Source organism: Bombina bombina, chromosome 5 (assembly GCF_027579735.1).
Source record: "Bombina bombina isolate aBomBom1 chromosome 5, aBomBom1.pri, whole genome shotgun sequence".
NCBI classification, from domain to species: domain Eukaryota; kingdom Metazoa; phylum Chordata; class Amphibia; order Anura; family Bombinatoridae; genus Bombina; species Bombina bombina.
In genome coordinates, this window is record NC_069503.1 from 1,013,191,291 (window position 1) to 1,013,213,105 (window position 21,815).

The 21,815-nt window shown below is 41.1% G+C and overlaps 1 protein-coding gene across 1 annotated transcript in view; it reads right to left on the reverse strand.

The window, feature by feature from the left end:
* Positions 1–21,815, reverse strand: part of UBR5 (ubiquitin protein ligase E3 component n-recognin 5) — an 877,374-nt gene that overhangs the window by 581,361 nt on the left and 274,198 nt on the right. Inside the window, exons 12-13 of the mRNA XM_053715922.1 lie at positions 7,833–7,942; positions 7,596–7,708 (exon numbers count right to left, since the gene is read on the reverse strand). Of these exons, the coding sequence (XP_053571897.1) occupies positions 7,596–7,708; positions 7,833–7,942 (223 nt within the window). The remainder of the gene's footprint in view (positions 1–7,595; positions 7,709–7,832; positions 7,943–21,815) is intronic.

The window sequence follows — 21,815 nt, forward strand, 5'->3', positions numbered from 1 at the left end:
ACCTGAAAAAAGTCACTTCTAATATTGTTCTAAATTGAATAAAACATGTAATTAAGAAACCCTATGCAACCTCTACACCAAAGTCAATGGCTGAGGTGCCTACCTTGATCCCATCGTAGATTTTATCTGGTCTGCCGATTGAATTCCAGGAGCTCTAGGCAGAGATTCAATCGCAACCGCTCGGTATAGCCTTTGCGGAGAATGGAACACAGGTCACATGACCAGCCTTTGAAGCTGCGCCAATAACTCAGCACACGCTTCAAGCTGGAAATGAAGTGAAGGAAAATGAAGCCGTATCTGTAGAAGCGCTTCCCTGTCATCTAAGATGGCTAAAGTATCACAATATGAGAAAATTCAGAGTGTCCCCAAAATCACCTGTGAGAACATGTTTCCCATACAGTGTTCTGAAAAAACTGAGCCAAAAAATAAACAAGGTAACTCCTCTCTTTCCACAGAGGAGGTTAACCCCCGTTTCCAAATCACAATACAAAGAGTCTGCTCACGGCCATAATTAACCCTTACACAGAATGTTTTGTCCCAAGTAGTTGCAGGTTTACCATTTAACCATTCAGTGCCAGCCTCCTAGCCCCAGAAGACAAAAAGGCACTTACCTGCACATCTAGCTGTCCGGCAGGAGGACAGCTCACCCAGTATGAAAGGAAGCCACTCCTTACAGAGACCTGAGGAAAAAAGAAAGAACAGAGTAAACCTACTCTGGCTTTCTATACAAGGGCAGCAACATGGTAGGAAAACACATTGAGGCCCACCTCACAAGTTCCTAACTGCTTTAAAGCCACCACTGCCCTACTGAAAGCACTAATGTGGAGTACGGCTACACCCAGTCTTGAAAGGGTAAACCTACTCTGATTTTCTAAACTAGTTAAAATCTTGCTTGAAGTAAAAGAAATCTAATTTTCTTCAGACACTAAAACTTCACCTCCTCCATGCACCAAGGGAAATAGAATGACTGGGGTTTGTGGGAAGGGGAGTGATACTAAACAGCTTGGCTGTGGTGCTCTTTGCCTCCTCCTGCTGGCCAGGAGTGGTATCCCCTACAGTAAATGACGACGTTGTGGACTCACCATATCTTAGGAAAGAAAGGAATTGCATCTGAAGCTACAATATGAACCAGAAATTCCATACAAAGAGCAACAGAGGGAAAAGAGGCTGAAGGTTCAGACAAGCTGACACCAATGTAAAAGGGGCAGTACAATGTAAAATTGTTTTTATATTAATTTATTTTCAATTACTTATTATACCAGCTGCAGAGTATAAAATGTGTGAGAAATTGTATTTTTTAAGGTTTATTTGTGTAGCTGGTTTTGTGCCTATTACAATGGGTTGAGCGTCAGGTAATATGTCTCATTAGGTTATCACTTTGTGTACACACACATTTGCTTCCTTATCTTATATTTGTTTTGAAAACCAAAGCTCAATACTTAGAGTCAACAATGGAAAATTATTATTACTTAACTATCCTGTACCCCACTGGGAGTGTCATTTCTTCTGCTGGCTGTGTTTACTTAGGCTATTCAATAGCTGAAACTTCAGTATGAAAACTTTCAGTATAGGTTGGGATAGCACAAGCTAAACCAGCTATTTCAAAGGCCAAAATAGGGGTAAAGGAGCTACTTGTAAACTATTTAATATACTCCAGCAGGTAAAATAGATAATTGGGAACAATTTAAATGGGAGAACATTTTTAGGTGAACTGTCCCTTTAACCTTCTCAGCTCAGACTCATGGAGACGGAATCAAATAATTGATCCTCCAACCAGGTCATTGAAAAAAAAAAACAGTCCGTTGGTTTGAGATATTGTCCAGGTAGGGAAACCTGGCACTATCCTAAGAATTGATCACAAACAAAAGGGCACCCAGAACTTTATTTAATATAAACTTATCTAGTTTGTAGTATAGCCTTATGCTTGTCCCATGCATTTTTAAAGTCCCCCACAGTGTTTGTTGCTACTACCTCTTGAGGAAGTTTATTCCATAAATCAATCACTCTTTCTGTAAAGAAGTGCTTCCTCAAATTACTCCTGAATCTACTACCCTTTAGCTTGAGCTCATGACACCTTGTTCTTGAATTTTCCATTTTATGTAAAATACCTACAGCCTAAGTTTTAATATACTTCGATCTGTAGCTAGACCACATGGTAGAACAACAAACTGAAAATGCCTGTAAAGAAAGGAAAAAACTGACAATGGAAATTACCATCCCCTGTTCCTGCAAAGGAACTGGTACAATGACTCCCATAGATTCCAGATCTAAGAACTGACTGGAAAACAGCTTGAGCCTTTAAGGGATTCCTTGGAACATTGGACCAAAAAAACATAATTTATGTAAGAACTTACCTGATAAATTAATTTCTTTCATATTAGCAAGAGTCCATGAGCTAGTGACGTATGGGATATGCATTCCTACCAGGAGGGGCAAAGTTTCCCAAACCTTAAAATGCCTACAAATACACCCCTCACCACACCCACAATTCAGTTTAACGAATAGCCAAGAAGTGGGGTGATAAGAAAAGAGCGAAAGCATCAAAAAAATAAGGAATTGGAATAATTGTGCTTTATACAAAAAAATCATAACCACCACAAAAAAGGGTGGGCCTCATGGACTCTTGCTAATATGAAAGAAATGAATTTATCAGGTAAGTTCTTACATAAATTATGTTTTCTTTCATGTTATTAGCAAGAGTCCATGAGCTAGTGACGTATGGGATAATGAATACCCAAGATGTGGAACTTCCACGCAAGAGTCACTAGAGAGGGAGGGATAAAATAAAGACAGCTAATCCCGCTGAAAAAAATAATCCACAACCCAAATCAAAAGTTTTAATCTTTATAATGAAAAAACTGAAATTATAAGCAGAAGAATCAAACAGACAGCTGCCTGAAGTACCATTCTACCAAAACTGCTTCTAAAGAAGAGAAAACATCAAAATGGTAGAACATAGTAAAAGTATGCAAAGAAGACCAAGTCATTGCTTTGCAAATCTGATCAACAGAAGCTTCATTCTTAAAAAGCCCAGGAAGTAGAAACTTACCTAGTAGAATGAGCCGTAATCCTTGAGGCGGGAATCCACCCGACTCCAAATAAGCATAATGAATCAAAAGTTTAAGCAAGATGCCAAATAAATGGCAGAAGCTTTTGACCTTGCTAAAACCAGAAAATATAAAAAATAGACTAGAAGTCTATCTGAAATCTGAATAGCTTCAACATAGAATTTCAAAAACTCTTACCATATCCAAAGAAAGTAAGAATCTCACCAAAGTCGTCTTAGGAAAACAATAATTCCTCCCTAATGTTTGTTAGAATTTACAACTTTAGGTAAGAATTGAAATGAGGACAGCAAAAACCTTTTTTACCTTATCCTGATGAAAAAAAATCAGAAAAAAAGAGATTCACAAGAAAGAACAGATAATTCAAAAACTGTTCTAGCTGAAGAGATGTCCAAAAAGAACAATACTTTCCATGAAAGTAATTAATGTCCAGAGCAAGCATATGCTCAAATAGAAGAGCCTGAAAAACCTTCAGAACCCAAATAAGACTCCAAGGAGGAGAAATTGGCTTAATGACAGGTTTGATACGAAAACAAAACCTGAACAAAATGATGAATATCAGGAAGTAACACTGCCTTATCCTGATGAAAAATCAGAAAAGGATATTCACAAAAAAGAGCAGATAACTCAAAAACTCTTCTAGCAGAAGAAATGACCAAAAGGAACAATACTTTTCCAAGAAAGTAATTTAATGTTCAGAAAATGCATAGTTTCAAACGGAGGAGCCTGTAAAGCCCTCAGCACCAAATTGAGACTCCAAAGAGGAGAGAGCACAAACTTACTTCACCACCTCCACGGGAGGCAAAGTTTGTAAAACTGAATTGTGGGTGTGGTGAGGGGTGTATTTATAGGCATTTTAAGGTTTGGGAAACTTTGGCCCTCCTGGTAGGAATGTATATCCCATACGTCACTAGCTCATGGACTCTTGCTAATTACATGAAAGAAAGCCATCTGAAACCTATCCGATAACCCTGGGAAACTATTTACCAATAGACACTTGTCAACCAGCAAACAGCCAAACCAGTACTGAAACATATCAGCAGAAGTTATGGAATAGCAGAATAGTGTAGATCCAAGGAGGCAAAAAAATAAGTCCCTGCAACCAAAAAGGAGGGTCTGTGACAGAGGTAAAAAAGAAGCCACAAACCATAACAGGGCCTCAATATTGACCGAGAACCCCTTTCTCTGAAGAATCAAATGCACATCTTCATTTATCGACCACATCCAGTAGAGGCAAAGTAAAGACTGGGGTACATGTGCGGTGGGAGGGTTTTAAAGAGCTCTTGGGGTTTGGGAATCTTTGCCTCCTCCTAGTGGTAAGGAAGAGCAATTCCCAGGAGTAATGGATCATGTACTCAACACCTGTATGAAAGAAAGCAAGGGACAGGCTGAATCATGAAAGTGTAATCTTGACTAGGACAGGGCATGCAATTTAAAAAACTTTCCAATTTTCTTTCAAATTTGCTTTGTTCTATTGCTATTCTTTGTTAAAAGCTAAACCTAGGTAGGCTCATATGTGAATGTCTAAGTCCTTTAAGGCCGTCTCTTATCTCAGTGCATTTTGACAGTTTTTCACAGCTAGACAGTGCTAATTCTTGTGTGCCATACAGATAACATTTTGCTCACTCGTGTGGCATTATTTATGAGTCAGCAATGATTGGCTAAAATTCAAGGCAGTCTGCAGAGGCTAAGATACAAGTTAATCACAGAGGTAAAAAGAATATTAATGTAACCATGTAAGCTATAAAACCAACGAATGGGTAATAAAGAGATTATCTTTTTAAAGAAAACTTTTGGAGTGGACTGTCCCTTTAAGCAGTAGTAGTGAGTGTAAAAGTAGTTATTTTTCACCTTCTGACATTGAAATTCCATTATATTATCACTATACTTCTAAATGACACCCTAAGCTACCTCTCCAGTACTAGCCAGAGCTTCATATTATACGAGTCCTAACCAGACAATCCAAGCACCTAACTCCCTAAAATTTCTCTTTTCCTAGCGAGAACCCTTATACTATTGACATCCTATTATGCAATCATTCAAGTAGCTATTTCATGTTTGCTGCAAGCCCAATCAATAATGATAAAAAAAAAAAAAAAAACACCACCAACAAAAGTATAAGCTGTCAAGAGCAGGACCATTATTAAAAAAAAAAAAAAAAAAAAAAAAAAAAGACATGCTTTGCCTGGTGTCTAGTTTTAAATTGTATTACTCTCCTGTATGATTGTGATTTTGTACAGGTACAAATTACCAAATCCAGAATAGCAAAATCCAAATGTATGCATTTATATAAAAAAACTATTTTCACTGCCTGCAAGTCACAATTTTCTCTGCCTGTGTCTTTGGTTTTGTTTTTGAATTCTAAAACAGAAATAATGGTCTAAATTTACTATTAACTTTCTGATTATAATACTCTTTATGATGGCAATACGTATACACAAGTATTAAAAATTATTTAAAACTCCCTTTAGGTTGCATGTATACGCTGTATCGTGACAAGTAAATATTGCCTAAATGACACGACTGTTTACACTTCGTCCTATCTTTTCTCCAAACTGTCCCATTTTAAAGATGCAAATATTTCCAAAATCCAAAACTTTTCCGAAATCCAAACACCAAAATACCGGAGTGTGAAAAAAAAACAGACAAGCGAAAAAAATGCACTATCCTGGGAACTCAACATGTAAAGACAAGCAAACATGCACAAAATCAATGAGCTGGCACGTGATAATGTCACAAAGAATGCACATGCAAAAATGTTAATTGGAATAGAGCCATACTAAACAAAACACAAAAAGAGAATAAACCGGAAAAATGGATTGTGGACTCACCACCTGTATGAAAAATATTTGAGCTAGCAAAACAATCCCTAGCGTTCTTGATAGTGTTTCCATGGCACGTTATTCTATATGTACATAAATAAATTCAGTTTTTACAATTACTTTTCTAGCAGACCTGTTGCTATTAAAGGAACACTGAACTCAAATTTTTTTATTTTGTGATTCAGATAGAGCATGCAATTTTAAGCAACTTTCTAATTTACATTGCTCTCTTGCTATCTTTATTTTAAAAAGAAGGCATCTAAGCTAACAAGCCAGCCAAATTTTGGTTCAGAATACATTGGACAGCACTTGTTTATTGGTGGGGGAATTTATCCACCAATCAGCAAGAACAACCCAGGTTGTTCACCAAAAATGGGCCGGCATCTAATCTTACATTCTTGCTTTTTAAATAAAGATGCCAAGAGAATGAAGAAAATTTGATAATAGGAGTAAATTAGAAAATTGCTTAAAATTGCATGCTCTATCTGAATCAAAAAAAGAAAATTTGGGTTCAGTGTCCGTTTAACAATTATGCCTCACTGAATACTACCTTAAACGGATAGTAAACCCAAATGTTTTCTTTCACTATTCAGATAGGGCATGCAATTTTAAAGGGACACTTAACCCAAATTTTTTCTTTCATGATTCAGATAGAGCATGCAATTTTTAAGCAACTTTCTAATTTACTCCTATGATCTATTTTTCTTCGTTCTCTTGCCATCTTTATTTTAAAAGCAGGAATGTAAATATTAAAAGCCAGCCCATTTTAGGTTCAGCACCATGGATAGTGCTTGTTTATTGGAGGCTTACATTTAACCACCAATAAGCAAGCATGACCCAGGTTCTCAACCAAAAATGGGCCGGCTCCTATGCATCACATTCCTGCTTTTTAACCCTTTAAGGACACAGGTTTCAGTTTGCTCAATTGTTTTATGACGGAAAAATTCCGTCATATGTCCTTAAGAGGTTAAATAAAGATAGCAAGAGAACGAAGTAACATTGATAATAGGAGTACCTGAATCATGAAAGAAAAAAAATAGGGTTTAGTGTCCCTTTAAGCAACTTTCTAATTTACTCCTATTTTCACATTTTCTTTATTCTCGTGCTATCTTTATTTGAAAAGCAAGAAGGTAAGCTTAGAAACAGCCCATTTTTGGTTCAGCACCTGGGTTGCTCTTGCCGATTGGTGACTAAATGTAGCCACCAAACAGCAAGCATTATCCAGGGTGCTGAACCAAAAATGGGCCGGCCCCTTAGCTTAGATTCCTGCTTTTTCAAAAAAAGATAGCAAGAGATTGAAGAAAAATTAATAGGAGTGAAATTGGTTTTACCACCCATTTAAGTTAATACCCTCTTTAAGCTCTGTGGTAGCATGGAAATGGAAAAGAGGAAGCCAGAGAAAGTTCCAAATGAACTAACCAGAAATTCATCCAGAAATAAGAGGAAAAAGGGGATGAACCCACAAAAAGGGCAGAAACTTCCAAAAACTGTATGGAAATGGAAGCGGGCTAGAGGAGTCATATCCTATAAGTGTTATTTTTTATTTAAAGTTTCAGCTTAAGTGACAGTTAACCCAATTGTTTATCACCTCATTCATCATGTACTATCAGTTAAATGATAAAACAACCCATTTGCTAAACATATAAAGAAGTGTCCAGATCTAAAGAAAATACACACTCTTCAAGCACAACTAAACAAAAAAACCAACCTTGCCAACTGGAACATTTTTAACATCTTCCACAAACACAACTTCTCTTAAAGACCACTGCTCTTCATTTACTTTTTCTTCTTCTTTAGGAGCTGGAGTGGACCGTCTACGTTCTTAATATTGACAAAAAAAATAAGTTAGCCGAAATACATTGGTGTACAGCCAAGGTTATCTCCTGGCTTGAGTGCACTGTTACATTTGTTGCAAAATTTATATACCCCAAAAAGTGATACTTACTGTAAGGCATTGAAGCACTGCTAGCAATAGACGAGGCATCACTACAGGTGGAGGCTGGAGAGGGTGGTGGACCCATTTCTGTTTTTACAGGTTCTTGTTTACTTTCAGGCCTATATAATAGTAGAAAGTATGATTACTCTAAAAGCACACATGGAATTTACAACATACTGCATCTCATAATGCTTTGTTGATCTTATCAAATATATTACTAATTAAACTAAACAGCAAGCACTACAGTATAGAGGATTGGAATGCAGATTTAAAAAAAAAAAAAAAAAAAAAAAAAGGAGGTTACAAGTGTGTGTGTTCAACCCTGTATATGAGTAAAACACAAAGGGCCTAATATAAAGTTCTCAGTTCAGATGAAATGATTTAAAATAATCCTCCAGCACTGAGATACCTCACGAGATTCTAACAGGGCAGATTTTGCTATACTTCTCCAAGGGATGTTCCCTGCATTTCTGGATGTGAATGAGAGACAAGCCCAGAGCACATATAGCACTGTATGACATGAAAGTTCTCCTGCATTTACACTTTGTATTTTATATTACTTCAGATTAAGGTTTATTACATTTATACTTTGCATTATTTTATGTTTTAATGCACATAGATTCTGCATACAGCACTGCATTTAGGATTGGGATTTAAAAAAAATCAGAATATGCTTTTTACAGTTTGTGTGTAACTACTACATTGGGCTCATATTTTTTATATTTATGTGCAGTGTTCTCCCTAGGACATTTTTAATGGGGGCACCACTCGGCTAAAATAGCAGCCAACAATAAGCTAAGATTAGCAAATATTCATTGCACAAATTATTATTAAAGACATTTATGTTAAATTATTCAAATTAAATTTGTACTTTGTATAGCAGAAAATCTTATATTAGAAAGTTTTATACTGCTCCCACCCGGCAATTTATGCCACCAGGCTATCAACATTTTCTGTGAAGAACACTGATGTGTTTCTTTTACAGATTACAATGCACTTAGTTTTTCAGTTTTATTTAAATAGAAGAAATACAGACAGCTTCAGTTTCCAAGAGAACTTCATTACTTTCAATGGGCCTGATGATCAAACATTCTCTAGTTTGGAGAGAAATTATAAAACAGACTTCACAGGGGCTGAACTTATTAAAAAAAAAAAAAAAAAAGTATGCTTATCCGATAAATTCTTTTTCAAAATGATAGGTCCACAGTCCTCCATAACATAGGGGATATATTTCCCGCCACTAGGAGGTTGTCAAGAACCAGCAGAGTAGAGAATGGGAAACATATGTAGGAAAGACAAAGCAGGGTATGTCGAGGTGTCATTAGAACTGTTGCCCAAACATTGTGGAGCATCATTCTGAAAGATGATAATAAAAAGGTAAGCATAAACTTTGTTTTATTTTGTAAAATGATAGTCCACAGGTCCTGATGAAGAGGCAATCAGCAAGGATTAGCAGACAAGTTCATCAGGTCTGCGTACCAAGCCGAACAATCGGTGGAAACAGATCAATTTGACTGAAATTCAAAACTGAACGCTAGAGCGTACACTAGCTCCACCTGAGGATCCCTGGATCTCGATTTGTTTGTCGTAACTTGGCATTGAAGCCGGAAGCCATGAGATTATGTCCGTCACACTCCATCTGAGAGTTATTTACAGAAATACACCTCCTGGTTTAGGGACCACTCCCCTGAGTGGAGAGTCTGCCTGCTCAGAAAATCTGCCTCACAATTCTCCACAGCTGGAATGTGGATAGCTAAAATCTGACACTGATGCATCTCCGCCCATAGGAGGATTCGAGACACTCAGTGTGCCTTCCTGATGGATAATGTAGGACAGTCATATTGTTGTCCAATTGGAATCATATATAAAATGGGCAGAACCCAGCTGAGAACACGCTGGAAGTGTATTTTATATAGCCCTCAGTTCTAGAATGTTGATCGGAAGAGACACTTTCCTGTTGGCACCAGGTTCCTTGGGCTGTCAGGGGATCCCAACACTTCACCCTAGCCGGACAGACTTGTGTCCGTGATTATTATCCACAAAGGGCGACGGAAACACATCACTAGGTGAACTAAAGTTGGGGACTGCCAACAAGTGATACACTCTAGTCTGGATGTCCAGACAGATGATCTGTGACAGATCTGAATGATTTCCATTCCATTGTCTGTGCATACACAACTGAAGATGTCTCAGATAAAAGTGAGCATACGGTATAGCATTTGATGCCGACACCATAAGACCTACCACTTCCATGCATTAAGCCACCAAAGGAAAGGCAGTGGTCTAAAGCAGGATACAAGCCTTCATGCACTGATATCTAAGGTAAATGTGCATAGTGACAATCGTTCAAAAAAAAGTTTACACTTATTGTCGGGACAAGAGAGCTCTTTTCCAGATTGACCTTCCAACTGTGGGCCTGAAATCACAAGAACAACTTCTGAGTGTGGTCCTGAGCCTTTGGCAAAGATGGAGCCTGGACCAGAATGTCTTCCAGCTAAGAAGCTACTGCGATCCCCTGCAGATGAATCGCGGCCAGCAGAGCTCATTGCACCTTGGTGAACACTTGGGAGTGCGGTGACTCTGAAAGTGAAGGTATGCGTCCTTTAGGTCTATAGTAGACATGAACAGACCCTCTTGAACCAGGGGAAGGATGGATCTTATCAGTTCCATCATGAAGGTGGGAACTCTTACGCATTTGTTGAGTCCCTTAAGGTCCAAAATAGCAACAAATGTGCACTCTTTCTTGGGGACCACGAACAGATTGTAGTAGAAACCCTTTCCCTTAGCTAATGGAACCACCAATACCATGGTAATAAGGTCTTCCATGCAGTGAAGTAGTACAGTTTTCTTTACTGGGTTTCCTGACGCTCTCAGTTCTAGAATATTTATTGGGAGGAGAGCCTCCTCCTGCGTCCACAAACCCTGTGCTCTTCAGGGAATTCCAGACTGCACCCCAGCCCAATAGGCTGGCGTCCGTCGTCACTATGACCCAAGCTGGCCTGCGGAAACACATTCCCTTGGACAGATGATCCTGTGACAACCACCAAAGAAGAGAGTCTCTGGTCTCTTGGTCCAGATTTATCGGAGGAGATAAATCTGCATAATCCCCATTCCACTGTTTGAGCATGCAAAGGTGCAGTGGTCTGAGATGCAAGTGAGCAAACGGAACTATGTCCATTGCCGCTACCATTAAGCCGATTACCTCCATACACTGAGCCACTGACAGCCGAGGAATGGAATGAAGAGTTCGGCAGATGGATAAAATTTTTGATTTTCCTGACCTCAGTCAGAAAAATGTTCATGTCTACCGAATCTATCAGAGTTCCCAGGAATGGAACTCTTGTGAGAGGGATAAGTGAACTTTCTTATACGTTCTCCTTCCACCCGTGAGATCTTAGAAAAGCCAATACGATGTCCGTGTGAGACTTGGCTAGTTGGTAAGTCGACGCCTGGATTAAGATATCGTCCAGATAAGGTGTCACAGCTATGCCCCACTGCCTTAGAACTGCCATAAGGGACCCTAGCACCTTTGTGAAAATTCTGGGAGCCGTGGCCAACCCGAAGGGAAGAGCCACAAACTGGTAATGCTTGTCCAGAAAGGCGAACCTGAGGAACTGGTGATGATCTTTCAAGATAGGAATGTGTAGATACACATATCCTTTAAGTCCATGGTGGTCATATATTGACACTCCTGGATCATCGGCAAAATAGTCCGAATGGTCTCCATCTTGAAGGATGGGACTCTGAGGAATTTGTTTAGGATCTTGAGATCCAAAATTGGTCTGAAGGTTCCCTCTTTTTTGAGAACCACAAACAGATTGGAGTAGAACCCTTGGCCCTGTTCTGTTTTCGTTACTGGGCAGATCACTCCCATGGTATATAGGTCTTCTACACAGCGTAAGAACGCCTCTTTTTGTCTGGTTTACAGACAATTGAGAAAGATGGAATCTCCCCCTTGGGGGAGAATCTTTGAAATCCAGAAGATACCCCTGGGTTACTATTTCTAAAGCCCAGGAGTCCTGAACGTCTCTTGCCCAAGCCTGAGCGAAGAGAGAAAGTCTGCCCCCTACTAGATCCGGTCCCAGATCAGGGGCTACCCCTTCATGCTGTCTTGGTGGCAGCAGCAGGCTTCTTGGACTGTTTACCCTTGTTCCAAGTCTGGTTAGGTCTCCAGACTGACTTGGATTGAGCAAAATTCCCCTCTTGCTTTGCGGCAGGGGAAGAGGTAGAGGGACCATCTTTGAAGTTTCGAAAGGAACGAAAATTATTTTGTTTGGTCCTCATCTTATTCGTCTTATCCTGAGGAAGGGCATGGTCTTTCCCTCCAGTGATGTCTGAAATTATCTCTTTCAGTTCAGGCCCGAATAGGGTCTTACCCTTGAAAGGGATGGCCAAAAGCTTAGCTTTTGATGACACATCAGCAGACCAGGACTTAAGCCATAACGCTCTACGCGCTAAAATGGCAAAACAGGAATTCATCGCCCCTAATTTAGCCAGTTGAAAAGCGGCATCTGTAATGAAAGAATTAGCTAGCTTGAGAGCCCTAATTCTATCCAGAACATCATCTAATGGGGTCTCAACATGAAGAGCCTCTTCCAGAGCCGCGAACCAAAAGGACGTTGCAGTAGTTACAGGAACAATGCATGCTATAGGTTGGAGAAGAAAACCTTGATGAACAAATATTTTCTTCATGAGACCCTCTAATTTTTTATCCATAGGATCTTTGAAAGCACAACTGTCCTCAATAGGTATAGTTGTGCGCTTAGCCAGGGTAGAAATAGCTCCCTCCACCTTAAGGACCGTCTGCCATGAGTCCTGCACGGTGTCTGATATGGGAAACATTTTCTTAAAAGTAGGAGGGGGAGCGAACGGAAAACCTGGTCTATACCTCTCCTTAGTAACAATGTCCGGAATCCTCTTAGGGACCGCAAAAACATCAGTGTAGGCAGGAACCTCTAGGAATCTGTCCATTTTACACAATCATCCAGAGTCGCTAAAACCTCCCTAAGCAATAAATTTGAAATCCGGAATCAGAAAACTCTCCCTCAGCCAGCGAATCCCTCACCCCCAACTCAGAACATTGTGAGGGTACATCGGATATGGCTAATAAAGCGTCAGAGGGCTCAGCGTTTGTTCTCACACCAGACCTATTGCGCTTCCCCTGCAACCCAGGCAACTTAGATAAAACCTCTGTGAGGGTAGTATTCATAACTGCGGCCATATCTTGCAGGGTGAAAGAATTAGACTCACTAGAAGTACTTGGCGTCGCTTGTGCAGGCGTTAATGGTTGTGACACTTGGGGAGAATTAGATGGCATAACCCGATTCCCTTCTGACTGAGAATCATCCTGCGACATACATTTAGTAGCTAAAACATAATTTATGCTTACCTGATAAATTTATTTCTCTTGTAGTGTATCCAGTCCACGGATCATCCACTACTTGTGGGATATTCTCCTTCCCAACAGGAAGTTGCAGGAGGATCACCCACAGCAGAGCTGCTATATAGCTCCTCCCCTAACTGCCATATCCAGTCATTCGACCGAAACAAGCCGAGAAAGGAGAAACCATAGGGTGCAGTGGTGACTGAAGTTTAATTAAAATTTAGACCTACCTTAAAAGGACAGGGCGGGCCGTGGACTGGATAAACTACAAGAGAAATAAATCAGGTAAGGTCCAGTCCACGGATCATCCATTACTTATGGGATACCAATACCAAAGCTAAAGTACACGGATGATGGGAGGGACAAGGCAGGATTAAACGGAAGGAACCACTGCCTGAAGAACCTTTCTCCCAAAAACAGCCTCCGAAGAAGCAAAAGTATCAAATTTGTAAAATTTTGAAAAAGTGTGAAGCGAAGACCAAGTCGCAGCCTTGTAAATCTGTTCAACAGAGGCCTCATTTTTAAAGGCCCAGGTGGAAGCCACAGCTCTAGTAGAATGAGCTGTAATCCATTCAGGGGGCTGCTGTCCAGCAGTCTCATAGGCTAAGCGAATTATGCTCCGAAGCCAAAAGGAAAGAGGTTGCCGAAGCTTTTTGACCTCTCCTCTGTCCAGAGTAAACGACAAACAGGGAAGATGTTTGCCGAAAATCTTTAGTAGCTTGTAAGTAAAGCTTCAAGGCACGGACTACGTCCAGATAATGTTAGAGACGTTCCTTCTTCGGAGGATTAGGACACAATGATGGAACAACAATCTCTTGATTGATATTCTTGTTAGAAACCACCTTAGGTAAAAACCCAGGTTTGGTACGCAGAACTACCTTATCTGCATGAAAAATCAGATAAGGAGAATCACATTGTAAGGCAGATAGCTCAGAGACTCTTCGAGCCGAGGAAATAGCCATCAAAAACAGAACTTTCCAAGATAAAAGTTTAATATCAATGGAATGAAGGGGTTCAAACGGAACTCCTTGAAGAACTTTAAGAACCAAGTTTAAGCTGCACGGGGGAGCAACAGTTTTAAACACAGGCTTAATTCTAACCAAAGCCTGACAAAAAGCCTAGACATCTGGAACCTCTGCCAGACGCTTGTGCAAAAGAATAGACAGAGCAGAAATCTGTCCTTTTAAAGAACTAGCTGATAATCCTTTGTCCAAACCCTCTTGGAGAAAGGACAATATCCTAGGAATCCTAACCTTACTCCATGAGTAATTCTTGGATTCACACCAATAAAGATATTTACGCCATATCTTATGGTAGATTTTCCTGGTGACAGGCTTTCGTGCATGTATTAAGGTATCAATGACTGACTCAGAGAAGCCACGCCTTGATAGGATCAAGCGTTCAATCTCCATGCAGTCAGTCTCAGAGAAATTAGATTTGGATGATTGAAAGGACCTTTTATTAGAAGGTCCTGCCTCAGAGGCAGAGTCCATGGTGGAAAGGATGACATGTCCACTAGGTCTGCATACCAGGTCCTGCGTGGCCACGCAGGCGCTATCAGAATCACCGATGCTCTCTCCTGCTTGATTCTGGCAATCAGTCGAGGGAGCAGAGGAAACACATAAGCCAGGTTGAAGAACCAAGGAGCTGCTAGAGCATCTATCAGCGTCGCTCCCGGGTCCCTGGACCTGGATCCGTAACAAGGAAGCTTGGCGTTCTGGCGAGACGCCATGAGATCCAGTTCTGGTTTGCCCCAACGATGGATCATTTGAGCAAACACCTACGGATGGAGTTCCCACTCCCCCGGATGAAAAGTCTGACGACTTAGAAAATCCGCCTCCCAGTTCTCTACGCCTGGGATGTGGACCGCTGACAGGTGGCAAGAGTGAGACTCTGCCCAGCGAATTATCTTTGAGACTTCTAACATCGCTAGGGAACTCCTGGTTCCCCCTTGATGGTTGATGTAAGCCACAGTCGTGATGTTGTCCGACTGAAATCTGATGAACCTCAGGGTTGCTAACTGAGGAAAGCTAGAAGAGCATTGAATATTGCTCTTAACTCCAGAATATTTATTGGGAGGAGTTTCTCCCCCTGAGTCCACGATCCCTGAGCCTTCAGGGAGTTCCAGACTGTGCGCCCCAACCTAGAAGGCTGGCATCTGTTGTTACAATCGTCCAATCTGGCCTGCGAAAGGTCATACCCATGGACAGATGGACCCGAGATAGCCACCAGAGAAGAGAATCTCTGGTCTCTTGATCCAGATTTAGTAGAGGGGACAAATCTGAGTAATCCCCATTTCACTGACTTAGCATGCATAATTGCAGCGGTCTGAGATGCAGGCACGCAAATGGCACTATGTCCATTGCCGCTACCATTAAGCCGATTACTTCCATGCACTGAGCCACTGACGGACGTGGAATGGAATGAAGGACACGGCAAGTATTTAGAAGTTTTGATAACCTGGACTCAGTCAGGTAAATTTTCATCTCTACAGAATCTATAAGAGTCCCTAGGAAGGTGACTCTTGTGAGTGAGGATAGAGAACTCTTTTCCATGTTCACTTTACACCCATGCGACCTCAGAAATGCCAGAACTATCTCTGTATGAGACTTGGCAATTTGAAAGCTTGACGCCTGTATCAGGATGTCGTCTAGATACGGAGCCACCGCTATGCCTCGCGGTCTTAGAACCGCCAGAAGTGAGCCCAGAACCTTTGTAAAGATTCTCGGGGCTGTAGCCAACCCGAAGGGAAGAGCTACAAATTGGTAATGCCTGTCTAGAAAGGCAAACCTTAGGAACCGATGATGATCTTTGTGAATCGGTATGTGAAGGTAGGCATCCTTTAAGTCCACTGTGGTCATGTACTGACCCCTCTTGGATCATGGGTAGGATGGTCCGAATAGTTTCCATTTTGAATGATGGAACTCTGAGGAATTTGTTTAAGATCTTTAGATCCAAGATTGGTCTGAAGGTTCCCTCTTTCTTGGGAATCACAAACAGATTTGAATAAAACCGCTGTCCCTGATCCGTCCGCGGAACTGGATGGATCACTCCCATTACTAGGAGGTCTTGCACACAGCTTAGGAATGCCTCTTTCTTTATCTGGTTTGCTGATAACCTTGAAAGATGAAATCTCCCTTGTGGAGGAGAAGCTTTGAAGTCCAGAAGATATCCCTGAGATATGATCTCCAACGCCCAGGGATCCTGAACATCTCTTGCCCACGCCTGGGTTTAGAGAGAAAGTCTGCCCCCCATTAGATCCGTTTCCGGATAGGGGGCCGTTCCTTCATGCTGTCTTGGGGGCAGCAGCAGGTTTTCTGGCCTGCTTGCCCTTGTTCCAGGACTGGTTAGGTTTCCACGCCTGCCTGGAATGAGCAACAGTTTCCTCTTGTTTTGAAGCGGAGGAAGTTGATGCTGCTCCTGCCTTGAAATTTCGAAAGGCACGAAAATTAGACTGTTTGGCCTTTGATTTGGCCCTGTCCTGAGGAAGGGTATGACCCTTGCCTCCAGTAATGTCAGCAATAATTTCCTTCAAGCCAGGCCCGAATAAGGTCTACCCCTTGAAAGGAATGTTGAGTAATTTAGACTTTGAAGTCACGTCAGCTGACCAAGATTTAAGCCATAGCGCCCTAAGCGCCTGGATGGCGAATCCGGAATTCTTAGCCGTTAGTTTAGTCAAATGAACAATGGCATCAGAAACAAATGAGTTAGCTAGCTTAAGCGTTCTAAGCTTGTCAATAATTTCCTCCAATGGAGCTGTATGGATGGCCTCTTCCAGGGCCTCAAACCAGAATGCCGCCGCAGCAATGACAGGCGCAATGCATGCAAGGGGCTGCAAAATAAAACCTTGTTGAATAAACATTTTCTTAAGGTAACCCTCCAATTTTTTATCCATTGGATCTGAAAAAGCACAACTGTCCTCAACCGGGATAGTGGTACGCTTTGCTAAAGTAGAAACTGCTCCCTCCACCTTAGGGACCGTCTGCCATAAGTCCCGTGTAGTGGCGTCTATTGGAAACATTTTTCTAAATATAGGAGGTGGGGAAAAGGGCACACCGGGTCTATCCCACTCCTTGCTAATAATTTCTGTAAGCCTTTTAGGTATAGGAAAAACGTCAGTACACACCGGCACCGCATAGTATCTATCCAGCCTACACAATTTATCTGGAATTGCAACTGTGTTACAGTCATTCAGAGCAGCTAATACCTCCCCAAGCAATACACGGGAGGTTCTAAAGCTTAAATTTAAAATGAGAAATCTCTGAATCAGGTTTCCCCGAGTCAGAGATGTCACCCACAGAATGAAGCTCTCCGTCCTCATGTTCTGCATACTGTGACGCAGTATCAGACATGGCTCTTACAGCATTTGCGCGCTCTGTATCTCTCCTAACCCCAGAGCTATCGCGCTTGCCTCTTAATTCAGGCAATCTAGATAATACCTCTGACAGGGTATTATTCATGATTGCAGCCATGTCCTGCAAGGTAATCGCTATGGGCGTCCCTGATGTAATTGGCGCCATATTAGCGTGCGTCCCCTGAGCGGGAGGCGAAGGGTCTGACACGTGGGGAGAGTTAGTCGGCATAACTTCCCCCTCGACAGAACCCTCTGGTGATAATTAATTTATAGATAAAGACTGATCTTTACTGTTTACGGTGAAATCAATAAATTTAGTACACATTCTCCTATGGGGCTCCACCATGGCTTTCAAACATAATGAACAAGTAGGTTCCTCTGTATCAGACATGTTTAAACAGACTAGCAATGAGACTAGCAAGCTTGGAAAACACTTTAAAACAAGTTTACAAGCAATATAAAAACGTTACTGCGCCTTTAAGAAACACAAATTTTGTCCAAATTTGAAATAACAGTAAAAAAAGGCAGTTACACTAACGAAATTTTTACAGTGTATGTAACAAGTCAGCAGAGCATTGCACCCACTTGCAAATTGATGATTAACCCCTTAACAAAAACAGAATAATAAATGACAAAAACGTTTGTTTTTTTTGTTGTTTTTTTTAAACAGTCACAACAACTGCCACAGTCTACCGTGATTGTTACCCTCCTCAAAAATGACTTTGAAGCCTTTTGAGCCCTTCAGAGATGTCCTGTATCATGCAGAGGGAAGCTGAATGTCTGTCAGTATTTTTATCTGCACAAAAAAGCACTAAAATAGGCCCTTCCCACTCATATTGCAACAGTGGAAAGCTTCAGGAAACTGTTTCTAGGCAAAAATCAAGCCAGCCATGTGGAAAAAAACTAGGCCCCAATAAGTTTTATCACCAAACATATATAAAAAAACGATTAAACATGCCAGCAAACGTTTTAAAATACACTTTTATAAGAGTATGTATCTCTATTAATAAGCCTGATACCAGTCGCTATCACTGCATTTAAGGCTTTACTTACATTACTTCGGTATCAGCAGCATTTTCTAGCAAATTCCATCCCTAGAAAAATATTTTAACTGCACATACTTTATTGCAGGAAAACCTGCACGCTATTCCCCCTCTGAAGTTACCTCACTCCTCAGAATATGTGAGAACAGCAAAGGATCTTAGTTACTTCTGCTAAGATCATAGAAAACGCAGGCAGATTCTTCTTCCAAATACTGCCTGAGATAAACAGTACACTCCGGTACCATTTAAAAATAAACTTTTGATTGAAGAAATAAACTAAGTCTAAAACACCACAGTCCTCTTACGACCTCCATCTTAGTTGAGAGTTGCAAGAGAATGACTGGATATGGCAGTGAGGGGAGGAGCTATATAGCAGCTCTGCTGTGGGTGACCCTCTTGCAACTGCCTGTTGGGAAGGAGAATATCCCATAAGTAATGGATGATACGTGGACTGGATACACTTAAGCGAAATATGTTCTTTGCCATTTATTGACCTTTCAGTGCATGAGGGACACATTCTAAGTGGAGGTTCCACAATAGCTTCTAAACATATTGAACATTGACTTTCCTCAATGTCAGACATGTTGAACAGGCTAGTAATGACTACAAACAAGCATGAAAACACTTTATTTAGTGAAAAAAAAATAATCTTAAAAACGGTACTGCGCCTTTAAAGGGACAGTCAACACTTCACGTAACTTAACTCTATACCTTAGATCAGGAACATAAGATTCCGCTGTAGTGCATCGCATGTTGAAACACTCTAACTGTATTGGAGTAATCAACCAAAATACTATTGTTTATGTCATGTAGATATGTCCGCCAAACTCCTCCCCATCCTCCTTCGTCCCCTTCTCTAATATTTTCCCTGCTCGTTCATGTTCCAAAGGGTGACGTTGCGGTTTCTGATAATGCGCATTATCTTCTGCCCGCTCGCAAACGCAAGCTGAAATCGTAAGTGCGAGTAGTATCGTAATTGTAAGTCCGAGGTTAACACGCATGCGCGGTCCGTGAACGTGCTTTCAATTTCAGTCCGAGGAATGGAACCTGATTGGCTACTCGTTTCTAAAAGAAGGTCCATACGTAAAGGTGGGGGGAGTTAGGCAGCCATATTCACATCAGAATCGAGAAGTTATCGTACAAGATTAAAAGGTGAAGGAAGGAAGTAAGAGAAAGGGGGTACGTTGCAGGCGGATCTTCACTTTTAATTTTTTCATATAGGTTAATGTTATGTAGAGTGTTGACTGTCCCTTTAAGAGAAAAAAGCATACACGTTCTGCAAAAACAGCCTTAAAATGCACCAAATTTTTCAAAATTTTGCAAGCAGACACAATATATGTAGTTAAGATTGCCCCACAAGGAATTATAACATTTAACCCTTTAAAGTGTAAACTGGATTGAAATTGGGCCTAAATCCGGAAAAAAACATATGCTTACCTGATAAATTTATTTCTCTTGTGGTGTATCCAGTCCACGGATCATCCATTACTTGTGGGATATTCACCTCCCCAACAGGAAGCTGCAAGAGGATCACCCACAGCAGAGCTGTCTATATAGCTCCTCCCCTAACTGCCACTCCCAGTCATTCAACCGAAGACAAGCAAGAGAAAGGAGAAACTATAGGGTGCAGTGGTGACTGTAGTTTAAAAATAAAACACACCTGCCTTAAAATGACAGGGCGGACCGTGGACTGGATACACCACAAGAGAAATAAATTTATCAGGTAAGCATAAATTATGTTTTCTCTTGTTAAGTGTATCCAGTCCACGGATCATCCATTACTTGTGGGATACCAATACCAAAGCTATAGGAGGGGCAAGGCAGGTGCTTAAACGGAAGGCACCACTGCCTGCAAGACCTTTCTCCCAAAAATAGCCTCCGAAGAAGCAAAAGTATCAAATTTATAGAATTTTGAAAAAGTATGAAGCGAAGACCAAGTCGCCGCCTTACAAATCTGTTCAACAGAAGCCTCATTTTTAAAAGCCCATGTGGAAGCTACCGCTCTAGTAGAATGAGCTGAAATCCTTTCAGGAGGCTGCTGGCCAGCAGTCTCATAAGCTAAGCATATTATACTCCTTAGCCAAAAAGAAAGAGAAGTTGCCGAAGCCTTTTGGCCTCTCCTCAGTCCAGAGTAGACAACAAACAATGCAGATGTGTGACGAAAATCTTTAGTAGCTTGTAAATAAAACTTTAAAGCACAAACCACGTCATGATTGTGTAAAAGACGTTCCTTCTTTGAAGAAGGATTAGGACACAGTAACGGTACAACAATCTCCTGATTGATATTTTTATTAGATACTACCTTAGGTAGAAAACCAGGTTTGGTACGTAACACTACTACTGAAAAATGAGATAAGGGGAATCACACTGTAAAGCAGATAACTCCGAAACTCTTCGAGTCGAGGAGATAGCTACTAAAAACAGAACTTTCCAAGATAAGAGCTTAATATCTATGGAATGCAAAGGTTCAAACGGAACCCCCTGAAGAACCTTAAGAACTAAATTTAAACTCCAAGGCGGAGCAACAGGTTTAAACACAGGCTTGATTCTGACTAAAGCCTGACAACGCCTGCACGTCTGGAACCTCAGCCAGACGTTTGTGCAAAAGAATAGACAGAGCAGAAATCTGTCCCTTTAAGGAACTAGCTGACAAACCCTTCTCCAATCCTTCTTGGAGAAAAGATAATATCCTAGGAATCCTGACCTTACTCCATGAGTAACCCTTGGATTCACACCAATGAAGATATTTACACCATATCTTATGATAGATTTTCCTGGTGACTTTCGCGCATGTATTAAGGTATCAACGACCGACTCGGGAGAAACCAGGCTTTGATAAAATCAAGCGTTCAATCTCCAAGCAGTCAGCCGCAGAGAAATTAGATTTGGATGGTTGAAAGGACCCTGAAGTAGAAGGTCCTTTCTCAGAGGCAGAGTCCATGGTGGAAAGGATGACATGTCCACCAGATCTGCATACCAAGTCCTGCGTGGCCACGCAGGTGCTATCAAAATCACTGATGCTCTCTCCTGCTTGACCTTGGCAATCAGACGAGGGAGCAGAGGAAACGGTGGAAACACGTAAGCCAGGTTGAAGGACCAAGGCGCTGCTAGAGCATCTATCAGCGCTGCCTTGGGATCCCTGGACCAGGATCCGTAACAAGGAAGCTTGGCGTTCTGGCGAGACGCCATGAGATCCAGTTCTGGTTTGCCCC